This window comes from Euprymna scolopes, chromosome 1 (genome assembly GCF_053919585.1).
Source record: "Euprymna scolopes isolate OS-2025 chromosome 1, ASM5391958v1, whole genome shotgun sequence".
NCBI lineage: Eukaryota > Metazoa > Mollusca > Cephalopoda > Sepiida > Sepiolidae > Euprymna > Euprymna scolopes.
The window spans coordinates 176,740,547-176,761,468 of NC_136482.1; the positions used below are offsets into that span (position 1 = coordinate 176,740,547).

The 20,922-nt window shown below is 34.2% G+C and overlaps 1 protein-coding gene across 2 annotated transcripts in view; it reads right to left on the minus strand.

Moving 5' to 3' along the window:
- Positions 1-8,583: 8,583 nt before the first annotated feature.
- The window catches only part of LOC145277758 (GEL complex subunit OPTI-like), a 30,935-nt gene continuing 18,596 nt past the window's right edge, over positions 8,584-20,922 (minus strand). For both annotated transcript variants that reach the window (XM_080129493.1, XM_080129483.1), the window contains exons 2-4: positions 15,776-15,879; positions 11,589-11,718; positions 8,584-8,981 (exon numbers count right to left, since the gene is read on the minus strand). In XM_080129493.1, coding sequence (XP_079985619.1) covers positions 8,937-8,981; positions 11,589-11,718; positions 15,776-15,879 — 279 coding nt within the window. In that variant the 3' untranslated portion in view covers positions 8,584-8,936. The remainder of the gene's footprint in view (positions 8,982-11,588; positions 11,719-15,775; positions 15,880-20,922) is intronic.

Consider the following 20,922-nt stretch of genomic DNA (forward strand, 5'->3'; position numbering starts at 1 on the left):
TTCTCCAACATCAGGGGTCTATGTTCCAAACTTCCAGAGGTTGAAACTCAATTACAGAAGACAAAACCGGACATACTCTTCCAAAGCGAAACTGGCATGAGTTCGTAATTAAAGGATGCTCTAACTTAACATCTAAATCTGATCCCCAAGATCGCCATGGGCATTGAATATGTGCCTACATTAAAGATGGCTTTCCGTGTGGTAGGGATATCTCCAGAGAAGACCCTAATTTACCTTATATGTGCTTCCGGGTTGCACTAGCTCACACCACTGCATTTATATTTGCCCTCTATTGCCCCCACAACAGTGAAGTTACTATCTTTAAGAGCATATCCGAGAAAATTGACCACATCCTGTCTGCTCATCCTTTGGCTAACATTCCCCTGAGCTATGTTCATGTTCCGTTCTATCTCCTTTGGGATTGTCTGGCCACTTGGTTGTATCAGTTAAGATAAAAATGAAATGTAATAAGTCTTCAGACGTATCTCTCCACTGTACTGTATATCGATACTCTACGACTGACTGGGATAGCTTCCGTACATTTATATCTGATTTACCTCTGCATTCCATGTGTAAAAAAGACGTATCCTCTATAGTATCAGACTTGACCGAATGGTTAATTATAGGCATAGACTGATTCATACCATCCAAAAAATTCCAACAAAAACCTAACAGCCAGCCATGGTTCTCCCCAGAATGTGCTGCTGCCATTGCACACAGAAATCACTTTTTCCATATCTACCAACGTAATAGATGTACTGAGACTAAAGCTGCTTTCAGGACTGGTAGCAACCACTGTAAAAGAGTAATAAAAAATGAAAGAGAGCTATATGCTCAGTCCGTTAAATCCAAAGTAGATGAGCAGCGGCTTAGTTCCCACAAGTTTTGGCAAATAGCAAACAGGATCCTGAACAAAAGCATGCGTTCTATCCCAACCATCATCAATGGACCTGAGGTCATCTCGTCAGCATCAGACAAGGCCAAACTATTTGCCAAGAACTTTACAGCTAATTCTACCCTATGCGATGATGGCCATCAACTCCCTGTATTTCCTCCTATAACTGACAACACGCTATGCAACATACAAATATCTGTGCGTGAGGTCGCCAAACTAATCAAGAACCTTGATTCCAGTAAAGCAACTAGCTCTGACGCCATTCCAATTATAGTGTTGAAAAAGCTTCAATCTGAACTTGCCCCCATACTTATAAAACTGTTTAAGCGTTGCCTTAAGAAGAAGTGCTTCCCAACACCCTGGAAAACCTCATCAGTATGCTCTGTATTTAAGAATTCAGGCGATAAGTCATCTCCCTCTCAGTACAGACCAATAAGTCTCCTGTGTGTCATGTGTAAGTTGTTGGAATCCATATTAAATAAAGAAGTAGTCAACCACCTCAGCAGAAATAACTTAGTGACATGCAATATGGTTTCCATTCTGCCAGATGTGCTAATGGTTATAGCTCATAGGATTAGTGAATCTTTCAACGAAGGCTTCTTTTCTAGGACAATTGCTCTTGACATATCAAAGGCCTTCAATAAGGTATGGCATAAAGGCCTACTTCACAAGATTTCCAGCTATGGTATAACTGGAAATGTTTTCTCAATCATTAAATCATTTCTCTCTGATAGGCTCATAAGAGTAGTGGTTGGGCAGAAATCAGATGCCCAGAGTATTAATGCTGGAGTCCCTCAGGGTCCATCCTGGGCCCAACTCTCTTCCTGATCTACATTAATGATCTCCCAAAACACATCCTTAAATCATTCGTTGGCATCTATTCTGATGACACAACCATCTATGGCAACACATCAAAGGCCGTAAATGACAAAGTTCTTTCTGATTCTCTCTCCTCTGATCTTGAGCACATGCTACAGTGGGGAAGAGGTGGCTGGTTACTTTTAATGCAAGCTCTTATCTTTACATTATCAACGCTCTGATCCCCATCTGAAATAAATGGCTCTCGTTTAGGGGAGGCTCCATGTTTTGATAAGGTTCTGGGATTAACCTTTACTCCTAACCTGAAATGGAACACGTACATAAAGTCTGTTGGCAAGGTCGCTGGAAAAATGGTAGGATCCTTCTACCACTCCAGAAAGATATCTCACTGTTGATGCAATTCTCTATCTCTATAAAAGCCAAGTATGTCCAAGGATGGAGTACTGCTGCCACATCTGGCCAGGAGCTGCTAAAAACAGCCTATCCTGCCTTGACAGAGTACAAAATAGACTTCGTGGCTTAGTGGGGGGATACCCTTTTCTCTTCTCTACAACTTCTCTCCCACAGAAGAGACGTTGCAAGCCTGTCTTTGTTTTATTGTTAGTTGTATGGCAAGTGCTCGTCTGAACTCCAATCTTTGGTCCCCCCCCTCGCCAATCTTTCACAAAAAACACCCGTCTAGCTGAAACCACTGTCAATAATTTTCCCCATTCTTTATCTGTGCCTAAATCAAAACGTAAATTCCATGAACAAAGCTTCTTTCTTAGAAGTGCATGTCTGTAGAACTCTCTTCCATTTGCCTGTTTCCTACCTGACTACAACTTGGATGTCTTCAAGTCCAACATAAACAAATTTCTGATAAACCACCCCCTTAAGTAAGATACTTTATCAAATCTCCATTACTAACGATTACTACAATTTGGCCAAGATCAAAGTGTAGTATCTGTTCTTCAGATGCGGCACTTCCATTTCTCGTTCTCTTTCAGTGGAGGAGAAATCCTTCACGACTGAGACAATTTTTATTTTTGTACCTTTTCTCCACGTTAAAAAACGACCCTGGTGTCTAACTCTGTCCCGTGGGGAGGCATTGTAAATAGGTACAATATTATCCCATTGATTACTGTACACGCAATAACCCTTATCCCCGAGTGGTTTCTGGGCCTTGATAAGTGGTGACTACCATGTAAAAAAAAAATGTACTTCTTATTACAGCTGTGACGTCAACTACGTCTCTAACATGATCATTTTCTCTCAAATGCTCTCTTTTTTTTTAGTCTTTCTCTTTTTCCTTACCGTGATGTCATTTCGCACACGGCTTGGTATTTGCATGTAGCCGCAGTATGCGCTCTTTTGCAACTAAATATTTCCCACCTGCAGCAATTCTGTTATTCGCATGCATTGCAACCATGCAACTCACTAAACATGTTGCTTATTGTCGGTCATGTCATTGGGAACTCTGATTTCTAGCAAGGCTACCAATGACAGACAGGTTTGGTACCAAGCAGTATGAGGGTCTCAACCCAATTAACTTTGCTGTGGTCAAAATCTAGGAGGAGTCAGTACCAGGATCTGTCGTCCTCTGGTTGTCTCTGCGTATGGCAGGCAAAGACGTGTCAGACATGAAACTTGTATATTGAAGGGAACAGCTTCCGATTTTTAATTAGAAACAAAGTAATTAGAATCGAATATTATCATTGAAGTGGAATGCTGGAATCTTAACGCAGTTATTAAAAGTTAAAAGGAATACATTTTTCTTAGTAGATACGATTCCAGGAATGCAATAAATTATCCATTGTAGTGAGGAATGCAGAGAAATAACCAATACAACAAAGAATGCAGGTAAACAGAAAGTTATGTTGGCTTAATTTGGATCAAGAGCAGAAATAATGGAACAATGGGATTAAAGAATGTTCACAGAGAAAATCTGGTTCTTGTGTTGCCAGGACATGTGTTGGAAGCATGTGTATGGAATTCACATGTCTGGCCTGCATGCTGATGTCAGAAAGAAGTATAGAATTTAAATATACATTTAAGTTAGACTAAAACAGTTGGAGGAGTCTGAGTGAGTTGGGAAGACTGACAGAAACTAATGAGCTGAAAACTAAATGATAGCAATCATGATTTTTATCAAAGTGACAGCAACCTTCTGTCTGCTATGTCTTTTTTCTTTTTTTACATAGGAGTCACCACTTATCAAGGCTAGAGGCCACTCGAGGATCAGGGTTAAAGAGTGTACAGTATAAGAATCAAGGTAATGGTTAGTAGTGGAGATTTGGTAAATTTGTTAATTTAAGTAGAATGGCTCATCAAGAAATGGTTTGCATTGGACTTGAAGATCGCCATATTGTAGTCAGCGGGAAACGGAAGACAGTTCTACAGGCGTGCCGTTCTAAAAAAAGAAACTTTGTTCATGGAATCTACATTTAGGTTTAGGCACAGATAAAGAGTGGGGGGGGGAAATTATTGATAGTGTTTTCAGCTAGACGAGTGTTTCTCGTGAAAGTTTGATGAGGGGGGGAACCATAGATTGAAGCTCAGATGAGCAATTTACCCCATCTGCTGTGTACCACAAATCATTCTATAAGTGTGTTAAAACTCCAACTGTCCACTGAATTCTGACCATCGTCAATCGGTCACTGTTGTAAAACTCCTTGCAAATCCTACATATATCTGTTGTTCAGTTCTTTGATTAATAGTTAATAACTATGACACCTTGCTTATCAGTCTCCCTGATTCTTTTGTTATGGTCATTTTAATTACAACTGCAGATTTTGCCATCAATCCAAGAAGGGGGCGAGGTGGTTTGAGATTTTGGTCTGTAACTGATGTTTCTTCCACCAGCTGTTCTGGATTCTATCTTGAATGAGTTCATGTTCTACTCGTTTTGCAATCTTGTGTTCTTGTGGAACTGACTGGTAATTTCAATATTAAGCCGGGTATAAATTAGTGTACGAATGGGAGGTAGTCATCCTTTCCAAAAAACTGGCAACCCTGAACAAGAATATGAGAGAAATTTGGTCTATCCATGAAGAAACTGTCTCAGCCTTATACTAGCCTGACCTTTTCTGTAATTCCTTGAAATAAGACCTTTTCCACTGTATTCCTAGAAAATGACATTCACTTATGACTAGGGCTAGGACAACAGCATATTCTTTTCATTGTTTTGACTCAAGTGTGTATTCGTTGATATCTTATATGCTTTTATATAGAGTGATGTGGTTCTCAGTTATCTTTGTCGGATATATACCTGAGAGTCAAAACAATGAAAAGAATATGCTGTTGTCACCGGCCTGCTTATGATTAGCAGGAAAACTCGATGTTGTCCGGGATTGAATGATGATCAACGAATGTTTCACACTCTCGTATATTTTTTGTCATTGAAATTGGTGAAATTGCCAATTTTTCAAATCTATTGATTGCCTACTCTAATTAGGGACCCATCGCGATGCACCCGGAGGAAATTTCACATGCCTCCCCACAATGACAGTCTACAATACATTGTAGTCTACATTGCACTGTAGAGAACCTACTGTTGATTTTATAAAATTATTTTTATATATAATGGCTTGAATTTAAGTTTAAAACAAAAAAAAGTCAAGTATCATGGTCAAATTGTACTTTAAACAGAAACATTTATTTCGAACGTGCCCCTGTCATATAAAAGCATCTACTGCTGATTTGATATGTCAGGTCGTTTGGCTTGTGTGGTAACAAAAGTTCTCAAATGCACTTGTGATATTAGGCTGTGTAAGGTGTAAACTTTGGTCAAAATCGCCTGTTCCTTCTTTCATTGGATTATTTCAATTACTTATTGAAGATTTTCCAATACAAAACCTATCTAAGAACATTGGCAGGCACATAAAGTACCTTCATGTGAAATTTCATAAAAATCGGACCAGCCGTTTGCAAGTCCATAGGGAATGAACTCACACACAAAGTTCCTTTTGTATAATAGTAGATAGATATATCAATGAGATTGTAATTTTTCTCCCCAAAGAACATAAAATAAAAACTCCAGCACAAATCTATATATCTACTAGCTGTACCCGGCCACGCGTTGCTGTGGCTCAGTTTGTTAAAATGGAACACATGTGAAAGTAGAGAAAAGTTTGATTCTTTTTTTCAAGAGAATGTACAAATTATTTATTTTTTTTAAACAGATGTTAAGAAAATAAACAGAAAAATACTTCCATCATTAATTATGCAAAAAAATAAATAAAATGTTGATTTAGTGTTTCAATATGCTTATACATTACGATAAAACTTGCTGAGTATGCACTGTTTTATGGTTGTTGTAAAAATGGAACGGGAACTTAAATTTCGCTTAATTTTAATCTTTCTTAATTTTTTAATTGTGCTCCCCCCCCCCAAAAAAAACGAATATAATCAAAACAGTAACATTCAACAATTGTACTTTATGTATATAAAACACAAAATGGGTGTGTGTATTACTGTACACATAGATTCGAAAAAGTTGTCAAAAAACAAATGTATAACAAATAAATGTTATCAAAGGCAAGATAAGTTACTTTTAGCACGGTAAGTTTGGGAAAAGATGTTATAAATAAAAAACCGGATAAAATACTGTTAAAAACTCGCTCAATACATGTTACTGTGACATAGATTGACATATATTTCGGCGGGTTTTTAATAGTATTTTGTATAGTTTTTTATTTATAACACCTTTTTCCAAACTTACGGTGTGGGTAAAGAGGGTGTGAGACGCCATCTTGAATTTTCCAATACATCGGTAAACACTATGTTTTTCGAGCTGAATAAATATGTTACATTGAATAAAAACACGAAAAATATATCCAGTTTGGCAGAAAAGTAACTTATCTTGCCTTTGATAACATTTATTTGCTATATATTTGTTTTTTGACAACTTTTTCGAATCTATGTGTACAGTAATACAAACCCCGCTTTTCTTTATTTTTTAATAATCTAATGCGGGTGTGTGGGTGCCAAATACCTCCAGATTTTCTAGAATTTCCCTCTAGATTGTAAACAAAATCTCCAGATCTAGCAGGAAAACCGCTAAATTGTAACACTGGTCACGTGACAGGAAGCGGTAATAAATAATTGTCCCTAAATAAAAAAAATAGCCTCTCGGTACAAAGAAATCCACCTATTTATCATAGAAAAATTAAGTATAATGTTATAATTAAAAAGAAATATATAAAAACACACATGGATATAGTAAACATATTATACCAAAACGTGGAAGCCATCCGTCCAGTGGTTTTTTAGACAATTAATTCCGAACGAACCAACAGTTACATTTTTATATATATAGATAAAAATGAGAATGTATATGTGTGTATGTGGACACTTCTCAACCTATTTACTCAACAAATTTTTTATCTACAGACTTGGAATTTGGTATATAGGATATTCAGACATGTGGAAAATTTTTTAATACGTTTTCATCCGAAGAAAAGGGCTGCTAAGGTATCAAAATTGAAAAATTGGTACGTGGGAGTCAAAGTTATCTGCTTGCTAACTGTTTCATGAAAGCAGATGCATGAATAGTTCATATTAAAGATTACTTATGTTAAGAATAAGCAGTTGTATACGGCATAATCACATTGACACACCGATTCCTGCTGGATCACCAAAGTTAAGGAACATTGAATCTGGTCAGTACTAAATGAGTGACCATTTAGGACATCCAAGTGTTGTACGTGCTCTTCGCTTATCTCAACGTTGTTTCCAGTCATCCGGAACTTCTTGTCACTGGACTCAAACAGTGCCGATTCAGGAGAGGTGTGGTTGGAGATTGCGCAACCCTTGCTTCACAATTAAATGCGCAGCTGCCCCTACAGGGGGTATCTTTTGTCTTTTGAGACTGAATGGAGACATCGATGTAGTTTGAAAACACCTTTTAAAAGATTGTGTCACGCTGGTCTAATGGTTATCATACTTGACTCAGTGTCTAGATTTTGGTTTCAATCTCAGTTTGAGTATTTTTTCATTTTTACTTAAAAGTGACAAGTTTAAAAAAAAAAAAACATAATACTCGCATGCACGTCTCAGTTTCTGTATTAATTAAAATATAATATTACATGTATTTTATGACCGGGCAACGCCGGACGGTCTGCTAGTCCTCAAAGAACTCATCATAAGTTTAAATTCAAATACAAACATTACTCTTTATCATTTCTTGAAATTCTCATCCACAAAGCAACACTATCATAACAAGTCTACCAAAAACCCACAAATAAAAATCATTGCATCCTTAATTAATCACGCAACAATCACCACATAAAATAACATGATAATAGATCTATACTTTAGAACTCCAAGTATTTGCAACCTTGAATATCTCATTAAAGAATATCATGCAAGAGAATACACTCTTTAGTTCTTGTCCAGAATTCTGCCTACATTAAAACAAAAATTTTTTAAAATCTGTATCATGTATGTACTCATGATTAAACAAAAATATCATATTCCAAAAATCATGTAAATCGATCAAGTAGGTTTATTTTTATAAAGAAAATAATTTTTAAGTGATTAATGGAAATTCATAGGCATTGTAACAAATCTCACAAGTTTTAAATTATTGTTGAGTTATCTTCTTTACATTTTTTTTTTTTACATTTTTTTTTTTTTTTTTTTTTTAAACAGCAGATTACATTGTCACTCCTCCAATATTCATAAAATTTAAGTTAATTCTATAAAATAATATTTAATAAATTTGCGTAATTTTTGGAATATGATATTTTCATTTCATCATACAAATTTTTCTTTACTTTTGTTTTTTTAATATAGAAGCTCTGGACAAAAGACTTTTCTCCTGTAAAAAAAATGTTGAATAAACAAAACATTTGAATAACAAAAAAAATAAATAGAAAAAAAAAAAAAAAAAATGTTAATTTTGTTTTTATTGTAAATTTCTCTTCAAACATTTTCACTATCATTTATTTTTTTTTCTTCTGTTCAATGACCAAACCAAAATGAATAATTATGCAAATTCCTTGGAGTTGCCAAAAAAGATAACCTGCAACAACGCCATAGAATGATGATGATGATGACGATGATTATGGTTGTCAATACAAAGTTTGTTAGAAACTTGTTTATGAAATTAATTTCGGTTTTTCTTTTGAATTCATCAATATTTAATATTTTTGCACCTTTTACTCGGCAGGATTTCTCTTTCCGTTTCATGGATTGTAGTTTTCATTTGAAGCTGACACATCTTCAAATGCAGAAACTTTCATTATAAGTCGGAATATAAACTGGAATATAATACAATCCACACAACCTGGAAGACAAAAAAAAAAAACAAAAAGAAAAAAGTCGATTTTTATATCTCAGACAGTTATTCTGCTAAGTTAATGTGAAGATAAATTTATTGAACAGAACAGTTTTGCAACACTTATTTCCCCATACAAAAATCAAAGTATATCATTCAAACATTACCGTGTTTGAATATATGGTTAAGTATTAGTTTTACTCATTTAGAAATGTTTAAAGTTTCACCGCTCACTCATTTTGCAACCAAATTTCAAACAATTTTTACAGTTCATAGGTCACCTTATCAGCTATATTTTGAAATAAAAATTTTCAATTTTCGTCCATTGAAACCAAAGTTATAATAAAATAACTGATGTTCAAAAGTCCTCAGAATTAGTAAGGAACGTGAGAGATGGTTTCTTCTGATTGGCTGTTGGTTACCATAGCAACTTTTTTGTCGTCGACACCTTCATAAATCATAGCGGGAATGTCGCTCGCATGCTATCTTATTTAAGTTATATAGAGAGAGTTAACAAAAGTGATGCTCTTTGCTGTGCTAGGGCTGATAATATTTTGCTGATGATGTTACCCGTTAATTCTGTTCCTTTTTTTTTTTTTGTCCCTTCTTTCTGTTTAGTTACTAAATTATGTCTTATTTGATTTTTTTTTATTTAGTCAATTTAAGAAGTTGATAAATTTTTAATAGATTGTTGAGGAATCTTAAGAAATTCTAATTCAGAAAATCTTGCTTAATTGCTATTGATCAAATTTCATGTGAATTAAAAAAAATTATTTAAACCTTTTTAATGGGAAGATGTTCTCATTTTATTTCCCATAAAAATCTGAAGAAACTCAAAATTGTGGAATATTTATTAATATTTATGGTGAAAATTTAATGAAAATCTGAAGTGTAGTATTCGGAATCCCAGCTTACTTGCTATATAGGTAGTTTTAGAAATAGAAAGTTATGTAAGTATATTTTCATTTCCCATCAGCGAGTTGGCAGGGTCACAAAAGGTTAGGTTTGACAGGTATCAACCTAGAGAGAATGCACCGGAAATTAGGGGTGACATGCACCGGAAATTAGGGGTGACACTGGAATTGTGGTCGTAGGCTTCCGGTTGACGAGGGTTCGAGATGATAGGCTTGCCTTTAATAAAAGATTGAAGCTTCAAATCCATCTTGTTTATCGATGCATCTGTCTGCAGTGACCACTCCCCACGAGATGGAGACCAGCGTCCAAGAAGGCATCATCTGCTGGCCAAGGCAACCAGGTATGTACGCATTATATATGGCACACACACGTCTCGAGATCTTTCAAGGCAGAAAACGGTGTAAGGATAAGAACACACACCCACATACACATATAACAGTGAACTGCACGTAACATACGTAAGCTCATACACACCCACGGCTGTATATGTAAGAACGGTGATAAACATACAGACCCTTAAAAGTACCCTTAGAAACAAGTAAAAGTAACGCAACAGAAACGTTTAATAGTAATAAATAAATAAATAATAAATAAATACACAAAAGTCTTCTTTTAACAGAAGTATCTGATTTTCATGGAGGGCTTCCTGTGATACTATGGACCCCCCCCCAAGTGTTAGGAAGTGATTAAAAAAAAATTAAGAGGAAAGAAGTTGATCAGCAGAACCAAGATTATAGAAAGTGAGGTTAGTAGAAACACAAAGGAAAGCTGAAAAAGGATCGTTAATCAAGGTATGGTGGTGACTGGGACAAAAGGCTGAACGTAGAGGTCAATATATTAGGAGTTAGTTTACAGACAGATCGAGAAAGCCATAGGAGGCTGAGATGAGGAAATGAATTGATCAACTAACTGACGAGCATGGCCTCAACAGAAAATTAAGATGTGGATGTTAGCATATGGAGGGTCGATCATGTCTCTCTCTCACTCACACACAATAACTGATATCTGTAAAATAGGTCAGAGTTGTATTTTCGCACGCGAGTTCTCTTTATTTGTTGTTATTGTGAACCAGTGCTTGCGGTCAGTAATCATGAATGTGAGAGATGACAACATGACCAGAACGAGAATGAAAGAAATAAATAGCACAGAAACAGCATAAGGGTCAGCAATTGTTGTCGACAGAAGGGACATGATCTTACATTCAATCTCTTCTTTGCATTAAAGTAAATATATCCCAGACTACTCACCATTAGGCTTAAGACTTTTTTTTTTTAATTCATATTAGAGAGTTAAATTACTTTCAGATTCACCTCACACAAAACCCTCATCCAAACTCACACAAAACCCTCATCCAAACTCACACAAAACCCACATCCAAACTAATACAAAATCCACATCCAAACTAATACAAAATCCACATCCAAACTAACACAAAATCCACATCCAAACTAACACAAAATCCACATCCAAACTAACACAAAATCCACATCCAAACTAACACAAAATCCACATCCAAACTAACACAAAATCCACATCCAAACTAACACAAAATCCACATCCAAACTAACACAAAACCCACATCCAAACTAACACAAAATCCACATCCAAACTAACACAAAATCCACACATAGCTTAAATTTAAAAGGTTCATCTCCATTTAAAGGGGAGGATATTTTTTAAGTAAACATTAATTATACTCACTAGAAATGATGAAAAGGATGTCATGAGGCCTTCTTTCAGAATCTCTGATGAACCACCATATTCTTCATCTTCAACACGTTGAAATGTACTGTAGTATAAGTAAACGATTCCTAGGTTGATTAAAAAAAAGCTGAAAAAACAACAACCGATTCATTATGAATAAAAGAGTAAAACATTTAGAACAATCACCAATTACTTTTTTTTTTTTTCATTTCCGACAGTTTGGGAGACAATAGACCAAACGCTACACTCTGGATCACAGTGAACCTGGAATTAATGGGAAATGTGGTGTGAATTCATACCCCCCCCTCAAATTATGGCCTCATCACCAGACACATGTAACCTTATACCATGACAATTTTGCATATACACTAAATGCTATTAGTAAAGACAATATTTAAAATGCAAATCATTTTTAAAATATGGCGAATAGCTACATAAAATACAATCCAGTTTCAAATCATAGATCTCATTAGGCGATTCATGATAAAAATATCACAACTAAAGTAATTATACTAATAGTCTGAGATTCATGATTTAAACAGGATTGCATTTATATAGTCATCTGCCATATGCATATTACTAAGCTTTATCAGGGATGCAAGTGGGCAATGGCAACAAAGGCTGAAATTAAGATGAATTTCCCAACTCTTGGAGAGGGGGGGGGCAAGGTTCTGTCCACCAATCGTTTCAATGGGAGGGAGGTATAATCATTCTTTGCTGAAACAGAAGTCAGGGTTAAAAAAAGAATCTCCAATCTAATATGTCACACACTCTCCAACCTCGAACCTTTGTTCCATTGCCACAATGTTGCATCCCTGTGTTAGTTTTACAAGTACTTTAATGGAATGAATGTGTTCTAACAAATAAATGTGTAGCATTTTTACCCCCAACATAAATACCCCCCCCACACACACACACCGATTATTCTGACAAGCAGCAAAATTTCACTCCTTCATTGCAGATGAAAGCCTTCTACTCTAATAGTTTCTTCTCCCAAACGGCTGTTTTGGAATTTCCTCCTGGTCTCCTACTTCCTTGGCATACAGAAATTTAAATGTACTGTGAACAGATATCTCGCTAGTCAATTCTCTACATAGTGTTCCTGTAGATACAATTCAAAATATTAGTCACTTACATCCAAGTGACAGCATTTCTTGTTTGTTTAAAAACTATAGAACCTTTCAAAATCATATGGTTCAATGGAATAAAGTAAAATCCAGAATACATAATCTGCATGAAAAGAAACTTTTTTTTCTTTTTTTAGTTCAAGTTTATAAAACAGCATAATTACATTGGCATACTGGTATTCATTAGATCACTAAAATTAAGCAACATTGAGCCTGGTCAGATAGATGACCATTTGGGAATACCAGAAACTATATGGGGAAGGACAGCAACACCTCCTGACAAAACCAATATTGTCATCTTGCCTAACCGAAATATGCATTTGACTAGGGATCACTTGTGGATTTAATATTCCTTAAAAACTTCCACAACTTGACCAGAATAAATACTACATCAAGTAGGCCTTCGGCCTTCAGTACAAACAAAGTCTTTTTGCCTCATCGTTTAGCTTCAAACACAACTCATTTTGATACATTTTAAGTGGAGACAATAGAATTAAAACCGTCTTAAACCCTTTGTATCAAGAGATTAAAAGGTCAAGCTTAAAATCCTCTTACAATGAGCAAATATAAAAAACATCTGAAAATGGCCCGAAGGTACAGCAATCAAAATGATAAAAAAAAAAAAAAGAGAAGACTTTCATCAGTCAACATTAGTATTATTAATACCTAACTTGAATAATACACATTCATACTTACCTTCCCTCTTTATATACATGTAAATAAAACAATTGTTAGGCTCAGCATCCAGAAATACCCACTTGCATGTGAATACCTACATTGTTGTGAGGAGGAGGAGGAGTAAAACAAGTAGAGAGACGGATGCGAACAGACCAGAAGGGAAAAGAGGATAATTTGCATGCACTGATTTTATATTTAGCTTTAAAATTTTACAAAAAAATCTTGATATGGCACAAGGTCAAAATTGGGTGGGATCAGGATTGTTTGCCATTTTCTTGGTCTATTCTCTAAACTAGTTTCAATCACCAAAACATCACACGAGTAAAACCTAATTGTTTGACATTTTTTATTTACTAAAAATATATGTACAAATTCATCAGTTAGGAGGATGGTGAGTGCTAAAAAAAAAAAAAAAAAAAAAAAAAAAATTACTGAAAAAATAAAATGTTACGTGTAGAAATTAGTAAAACTCTAACCCGAATTTATACAGGTAGGAGCTGCTCACTATTTTCAAAGTTGTTTCAAGAATCAAAAAACAAGGAAGGCAGTTTCTAAGTGGTGGTTGGTGGTGGGATTATTGGGGGATAAAAAATGAGAAAATCTGGATGGATTCAAGGGTATGGATTATGAGATGTTCTCTAAGATAGATACCATTTCTGGGGAGTAGGGTAGGGACAAAGTAAAAATGGGGAATGAGCATCTCAGAGGATCACCAATACAGAAAATAAAGAATAAGAAAGGAGGTCAGAACTCATTTGTACCCCTTTGCTAACTAGGATGAAAACTGATAAGACCTTAGGTCAGTGTGTACAAAGCCTAGGCAGGGAACATGTATTCAAACTTGGTTCATCCAAACATGCAGAAACTAGCAGTGTCTATCCACCTTCTTTTAAACACAGCAGAGTGCAATTTCCTTGTGTGTTGATGTATACAGAGTAGGAAAATACAAAGAAGTGTTCAATAAGTAATGCCTCTGATCCACTTCCAGTTGTCTGATCTAACTGAAATTTTACATATGCAATGATTTATATCTCTATGGGTTATGTGACAAATTACAGCTCTGAACTAATTGTTGTTTCTGATTTACATGTTTGAACAGAATCAGGTGTGAAATGGAGCCTGCTGAAGTATCACGCTTTTGTATTTCAAAGCACACTACAGGAAACTTTTGATGAAATGAAAGAAATGGTGACGATATCCCATCATATGACATTGTAAACGCTGGCATTGTGAATCCAAACAAGGCCAAAAAAGTGTAGAAATAACTCTTAGACCTGGTCATCCCTCCCCCTTTCTGTCATTGATGAAACATATGTCAGTCAAGTTTACGCTGCCATTCTGGAAGATCAACACGTGACTATTTGCCGAATAGCACAAGAGGCCAAGATTAGTACAAGGTCTGTGGAAACTATAATTCATGTTTATTTGCCTATGTGTGAAGTGTCTGCATAATAAATTCCCGAGTTGCTGACATCTTTCCAGATGTGAGAACGTGTCAAAGTATTCAAGAATGAATTTGGAGATGTGCTAAGAAGAGGAGTTAAAATTTTACAAAAGATAGATATACAGTGATAGACCCAAGTTTCATCCTATGATCCACAAACCAAAGCCCAGTCAATGGAGTGGAAGCCCTTTGATTTATAATCTCCAAAGAAGGCAAAGGTGCACCCCTCAGCTGGCAGGGTCATACTTAGTCTTCTGAAACCAAGACAACGTAGTGATGACATTTCTTGGCAAAGAGTACCACAATTACAGGAGCCTTTTATGTCTAACTTTTAAGGAAATTGAGAGAAGCTTTCAAAATCAAGAGGCGTGGCAAGATCAACAAGACAACGCTCCAGTCCACAACAAGCATGTCATCAGAGCAGAAGCATAAGTGTGTGATTATGAAATCTTCTATCTCCCTACCCTGGGGAGAAGTGAAAGTCATAGGGTCTAAAGACACTGATTTTCATCTCTTCCCAGACATGAAGTTGTTTTTGAAAGAAAAGCGTTTTTCAGATGATGTAGCCTCGATTTCTGAAGTCAAGTCGTAGTTGGAAGACCAATCTGGGATGTTCTATTTATGAAAATGGTCTTCAGAGCTGCATTAAATGATGGGGAAATATTTAACTCTGGATGGTTCCTATATAGCGAAAGACTAATAACTGCCAAGTTTCATTGCTTTACTACTATGAGAAGTGGATCAGGGACATTACTTATTGAACAGCTCTCGTATGTACAATTGAAGTTCATTAGAATTTGAATTTTCTGAGAAAACTAATGTACTAATTTCATAAACAAAAATTGGTTCCAACATCTGAAAAATTTCAAGTTTTATTTTTAATCTTGCAAATAATTAGTGAGAGAGAAAAAAAAAAAAATTGACTTCATACTTACATAATAATTCCGAGAATACCTTTCATGGGAATGAGACCCCAACATAATCCAATAATGACGCCTAAAATTTGTCGCATCCAATAAATGACATCAAGGAATTCATCCTAGAAAGAAGCAAAATTAAATTTAAGGAAAAACAAAGATTAAGAAAATATTATCTTGTGTGAATTTATTCAGAGTTGTTTTACACAACAATCACCCTGTTCGTATTAGAAAAAAAATAAAAACACTTTAAACGGAGTAAATCAATCCAATTGGGATTGAAATGTATTTAAAATACACAAAGAAAACGTTTATTATAAATAGAAATTATATCTGTCTATCCATCCATCTATCAGTCACAATTTTTTAAAAAGTAACACATTGTAGAGTTTGTTTCATTTCAAAATATCACAGATTTTAACTACTTTTTAAAAATGTAAAATATTGCCTTAATAGTAAATAAATTCCCAACAAATAATCCAGTGCCAAGACCAAAAACTGAAACCTTGAGATCTTCAGTGTTTTATTAATTGAACTATTTTGACTTTCTTATAGAGGTTAAAACATTACTATAGACTTATTTTTACTTTTTATTGAGCACTCTTAATAACCTCGTTTTAATTCAGGAGTTATATCTCCTGAATACATTTAACTTGAGATATATATGTGTGTGTGTGTGTGTGTGTGTGTGTGTGTGTGTGTGTGTGTGTATCTATTAATCAAAAAAATGTGTTTTTTAATTCTCCAAATATGTAAATTATAATGCAAACGTTTATTAAATTAGAAAAAGTATTAGAAAATTTGTAATAATTAAAATTATTCAAATTTCATATCAAGAAATGTTGTCATTAGAAAAGAGGGAAAAATAAAATCTCAATAAAAAAAAAAGTTCTGACATAAGTTTAGCTTAAAAAAAAAAAAAAAAAAAAAAAGAAAAAAAGCTGCTCCTCACGTTCTACTGTTAACCACAATTTAAACCATTCAACCTCACAACTAGAATAAATTGACAATAAACACCTTTGATGGTATTACCATCTTTTCTTTCAGAAATGGAAAAGTTTTTATCAGATGATCCAACAGTTTCTCAGTCGGTTGAAACTATGCAGCTTTAAGAAAATATTTTCAAACTAGTTCTGAAGTCAGGATTTTTGCAAGAGATCTGCCTTTTTGAAGAATAACGACGGAGTGAGAATGACTGCTACAAAAAATTCTTTTGCAGCATTGTTTTGGGAAACTCGATTGTGATCCTTACTGTTGAGTGCTTCAAGAAGATCCTCATTTTTTTTTTTTAAATAAAGAAAATAAAAAGGAAAAAGGATAATGTCCACTGAGGAAGGTATGGTGTATTTAATTGGATAATTATCATTCAAGAAGGGCAACATGTGATACGTCAAATTTATACCATACGATTCACCATCACAGTTACACGCTGGTGGACAGAAACAAAAATTGTACAACTTTCCTACTTTCCTTAGTAGATGTGCCTTCATCAACAATAGTGCAATGATGGAAAATATAATGCTTGGTAGAAATTCCTGCAACAATAACACAGAAGTAAAAATGCTACAGGTGAGAAGCCATCTTGGCAATTTGTTCTTTCTGCTAAAAAACTGAAAGAATAAAAATAATCACTTATTTCGTTGGTCTTTTAAATTTTTACAAACCCAGCTTCAGATGAGGGTTTTTAGGGGATACATGTTTTTATGTTAATAAAATTATGCAAGATTCATCTCTTAATAAATTGCATAGGAATCGTGATTGTGATTTAAAGTGTAAAGGAGGATTAAATATTGCCTACTTTAACAATGGAGAAGAGAATGAAGGGATACTAGCTTTGAAGTATGTGAATTTTTTTGCGCATGAAAATATTTGATTTAAAGTTTAAAGATCTTGTATTCATAGATTGTTTTTTTTTTTTATATAGGCAGCATTCATTTTTATACAGGTAGCATTCATTTTTATACAGGTAGCATTCATTTTTATACAGGTAGCATTCACTTGCATATGAAACAACTACTTTAAGAAGGATGAATTGAAAAAGACAGGTAGTTACATTTTTGACAGCTGAGAGAGAACGTTGGATTCGTCTGTGTTCATTGCGGTGTTGTTGAAGAGAAGTTTTGTTAATTTCATTCATTATTAACAATATCAAAAAGAACAGACATACAGATATCACAAATGAAAGCAAATAATTTTACATTATTTTGGAATTTACTGGATGTCCATTTATTGACCACAACATTAACCCTAAGTCCAGGTGGCAATCGGAAATGTAACCAGAGTCGAGATCTTAAATTCAGCTTTGTCTCATGACAATCAAAACGATTTTGTTGATGCTGCATGTGTAAGTCGAAAGGATATCAATAATGAAAATTATAAATACTGACACAAACAATAAAACGATTTTGCAAGTAAAAATCTCATTATCTGCTATGCCAGTTGGTCTGGAAGTGGGTGAGTATTCCACAGTAAAGGAATGTAAAGACCCATTCTAAAATCAAATTTAGTTTTGTTAAATTATTATCTTGCTAATCTTTTTTTCGGCTGTTTACATGTAATCAATAGACATGGCAGAATCTCATTTTTAATTTGACTTTCAACTATGCAGGCTTAAAAACTAGAAATTCACAAAAATATTTTGTTCCAAAATGCTGTTACGCATAAATTTAAGAGAGAAAAAAAAGTGAAAATATTTTTGATTTCAATCCAAAGTCAAGAAATTGGTTTATCGAAACTACAATTGTGACATGTTCGAAAATTATCTTGAGTTTTAAAGATAATATATTTGAGTTTTAAAACCTGGACCACTAATTTTTAGGCCAAATGCATTCACCCTTCTATAAAATCAAAATTCTAAGAATTAAAAAAAAAAATTCTTTTGATTACTAAAAGATAAAAATAAATTATGAAAAATAAATTTATGTTACTGAACTGATAGGATAGATCCAATTTGAAAAATATGAACAAAACATTCCTTTCAAATGTGAAAAAAAAATGACTGAATTCTTACCAAAATTTATCCATTTTTTTAGAAATGTTATATATATGTATCTATTATTAACAAAAAAAAAATTTGTTTTTTAATTCTCCAAATATGTAGATTATAATGCAAACGTTTTTACACAACAATCACCCTGTTCCTATTAGTACAGATAAAAAAAATGATTGAGAGTGATTTTAAAGCCTTTAAACTATCATATTTCTGTATTTTTCTGATAAAGATTGATAATTTGTATTATTTGGATTATTCAGACTACTGTTCTCATCTTTAGTGTTATTTTCACACCGTTTCAGTTGATGTAACCTCCTACCTTATCCTGGTGTATCTTAAGAATCTTCCTGTTGGACCCTAAATCTACACAGAATTTTAAATGAAACCGTTTATTTAATCCTCAAGAGTAGTATGCTCTTGTTCCGTCAGCCACAACTGATTAGAAGTCTTAAATAATTTGCGATTGTATTCTTAGTATCACCCGTACTAAGGACTGAATTTTCAACCTTCAGAACTGTTTCATTTAGAACTGAATTTTACCTATACTAGGTTACATCGGCCAAAACGTTGTGAAAAATAACACTCAAGATAAGAACAGTAGTCTTAATAATCAATATAAAACCTATAAACTATGATTTAGAAAGTAAATTCTGAATATAATTAAAGTTGAGGCCACAGTCTATGACCTACTTATAAAATTAATAAGTAGGTCATTATTAATTTTAATAACTGTGCTACTTATTTATTTTTTTCTTTTTACAGTCACATTATTGCAAAAAACCAATTTATTTTTATTTCATAAAAGCAATAGAGACTATTTTCTGAACTTTAATAGCTTTTTTTAATTAATATTTTTGAAAGGCAATGCAATTCCAGGAATTCTGGCCACCAACACATTAACATGTTTCCTCTGGGAATTGACATTCATCCAAATGAAAATTGCAGCAAATTAACTTTATGTGGAATGTTTTTTTTTCAAACAAAGTTTAATAGTTAATTTACAAAAAATTCATTCTGTTTTTCAAGTTCAAACAATACAATGGCAGAGGAGGTGCTCAGTTTAGTACTAAAATAACACGAATGAATAATAAATTAGGAACGTAAGGTTTTTATTAATTAATGAAGAGTGCTTATGAAGAGGAAAGATAATTAGTTTATTGGTTGATGGTATTTAATTATCAGACTAGTTTGGGGATTTTCCAGTTTAATTCCTTGGCTTTTAAAAAGTGAAATTTATCTTTCAAATAACGATTGTTGGATAATAGGATTTAAAAACATGAGAAATGAAGTAAGCCTTAAAAAAAATCCATAAAAAAAATGGCAAAGAAAAAAAAAAGCGTAAAATTAGATAAAAACTAGGATTAGTTCATTTTAAAACTTTTTAGCTGACATTGGTGGAATCGACGGTTTAGAGAAAAATAATTAAAAATATAGTTATGTTTACAATGTTTATATGCAATGAATAAAAAGGACTGATATCAAAATAAAACATTTTATTTATTTACAAGGTCACTTTTATATATAGATAGATATATGTAGAAATATTTCCGTGTGCTGGAATGTTTTCATCTTAAATTCTACGCAATGATACACAAAGACATACGGGCGTGCAGATACATAAAAGACAAGGCCATCAAGCCAGACATTGTAATATGGAAGAAGCCCGAAAGAACTGCACTCATTAGCGATGTCAGTCCCAAATGATTTTGGCTTTAATAGAGCTGAACGGGAAAAGATAACAAAATATCAGAACCTAAGAAACTTATCTAAAAATGACATGGTTTCTGAAAGAAATAAACATACCGATTGTGATAAGAGCGACAGGCCTAATAAAAAAGAATCTTCAGAAATACTTAGAAGCAATCCCTGGAAGACCAAACTCTCACCAATGCTGGGCAGGAGCTGCTAAAAACAGTCTATCCTGCCATGACAGAGTACAAAATAGACTTCGTAGTTTCGTGGGGGATGCCCGTTTCTCTTCCCTGCAACTTCTCTCCCACAGAAGAAACAGCTTGTCTCTGTTTTATAGTTATTTCCATGGCAAATACTCGTTTGAGCTCCATTCTCTGGTTCCCCCTCGCCAATCTTTCATGAAAAACACCCGACTAGCTGAAACCACTGTCAATAATTTTCCCCACTCTTTATCCGTGCCTAAATCAAAACGTAGATTCCA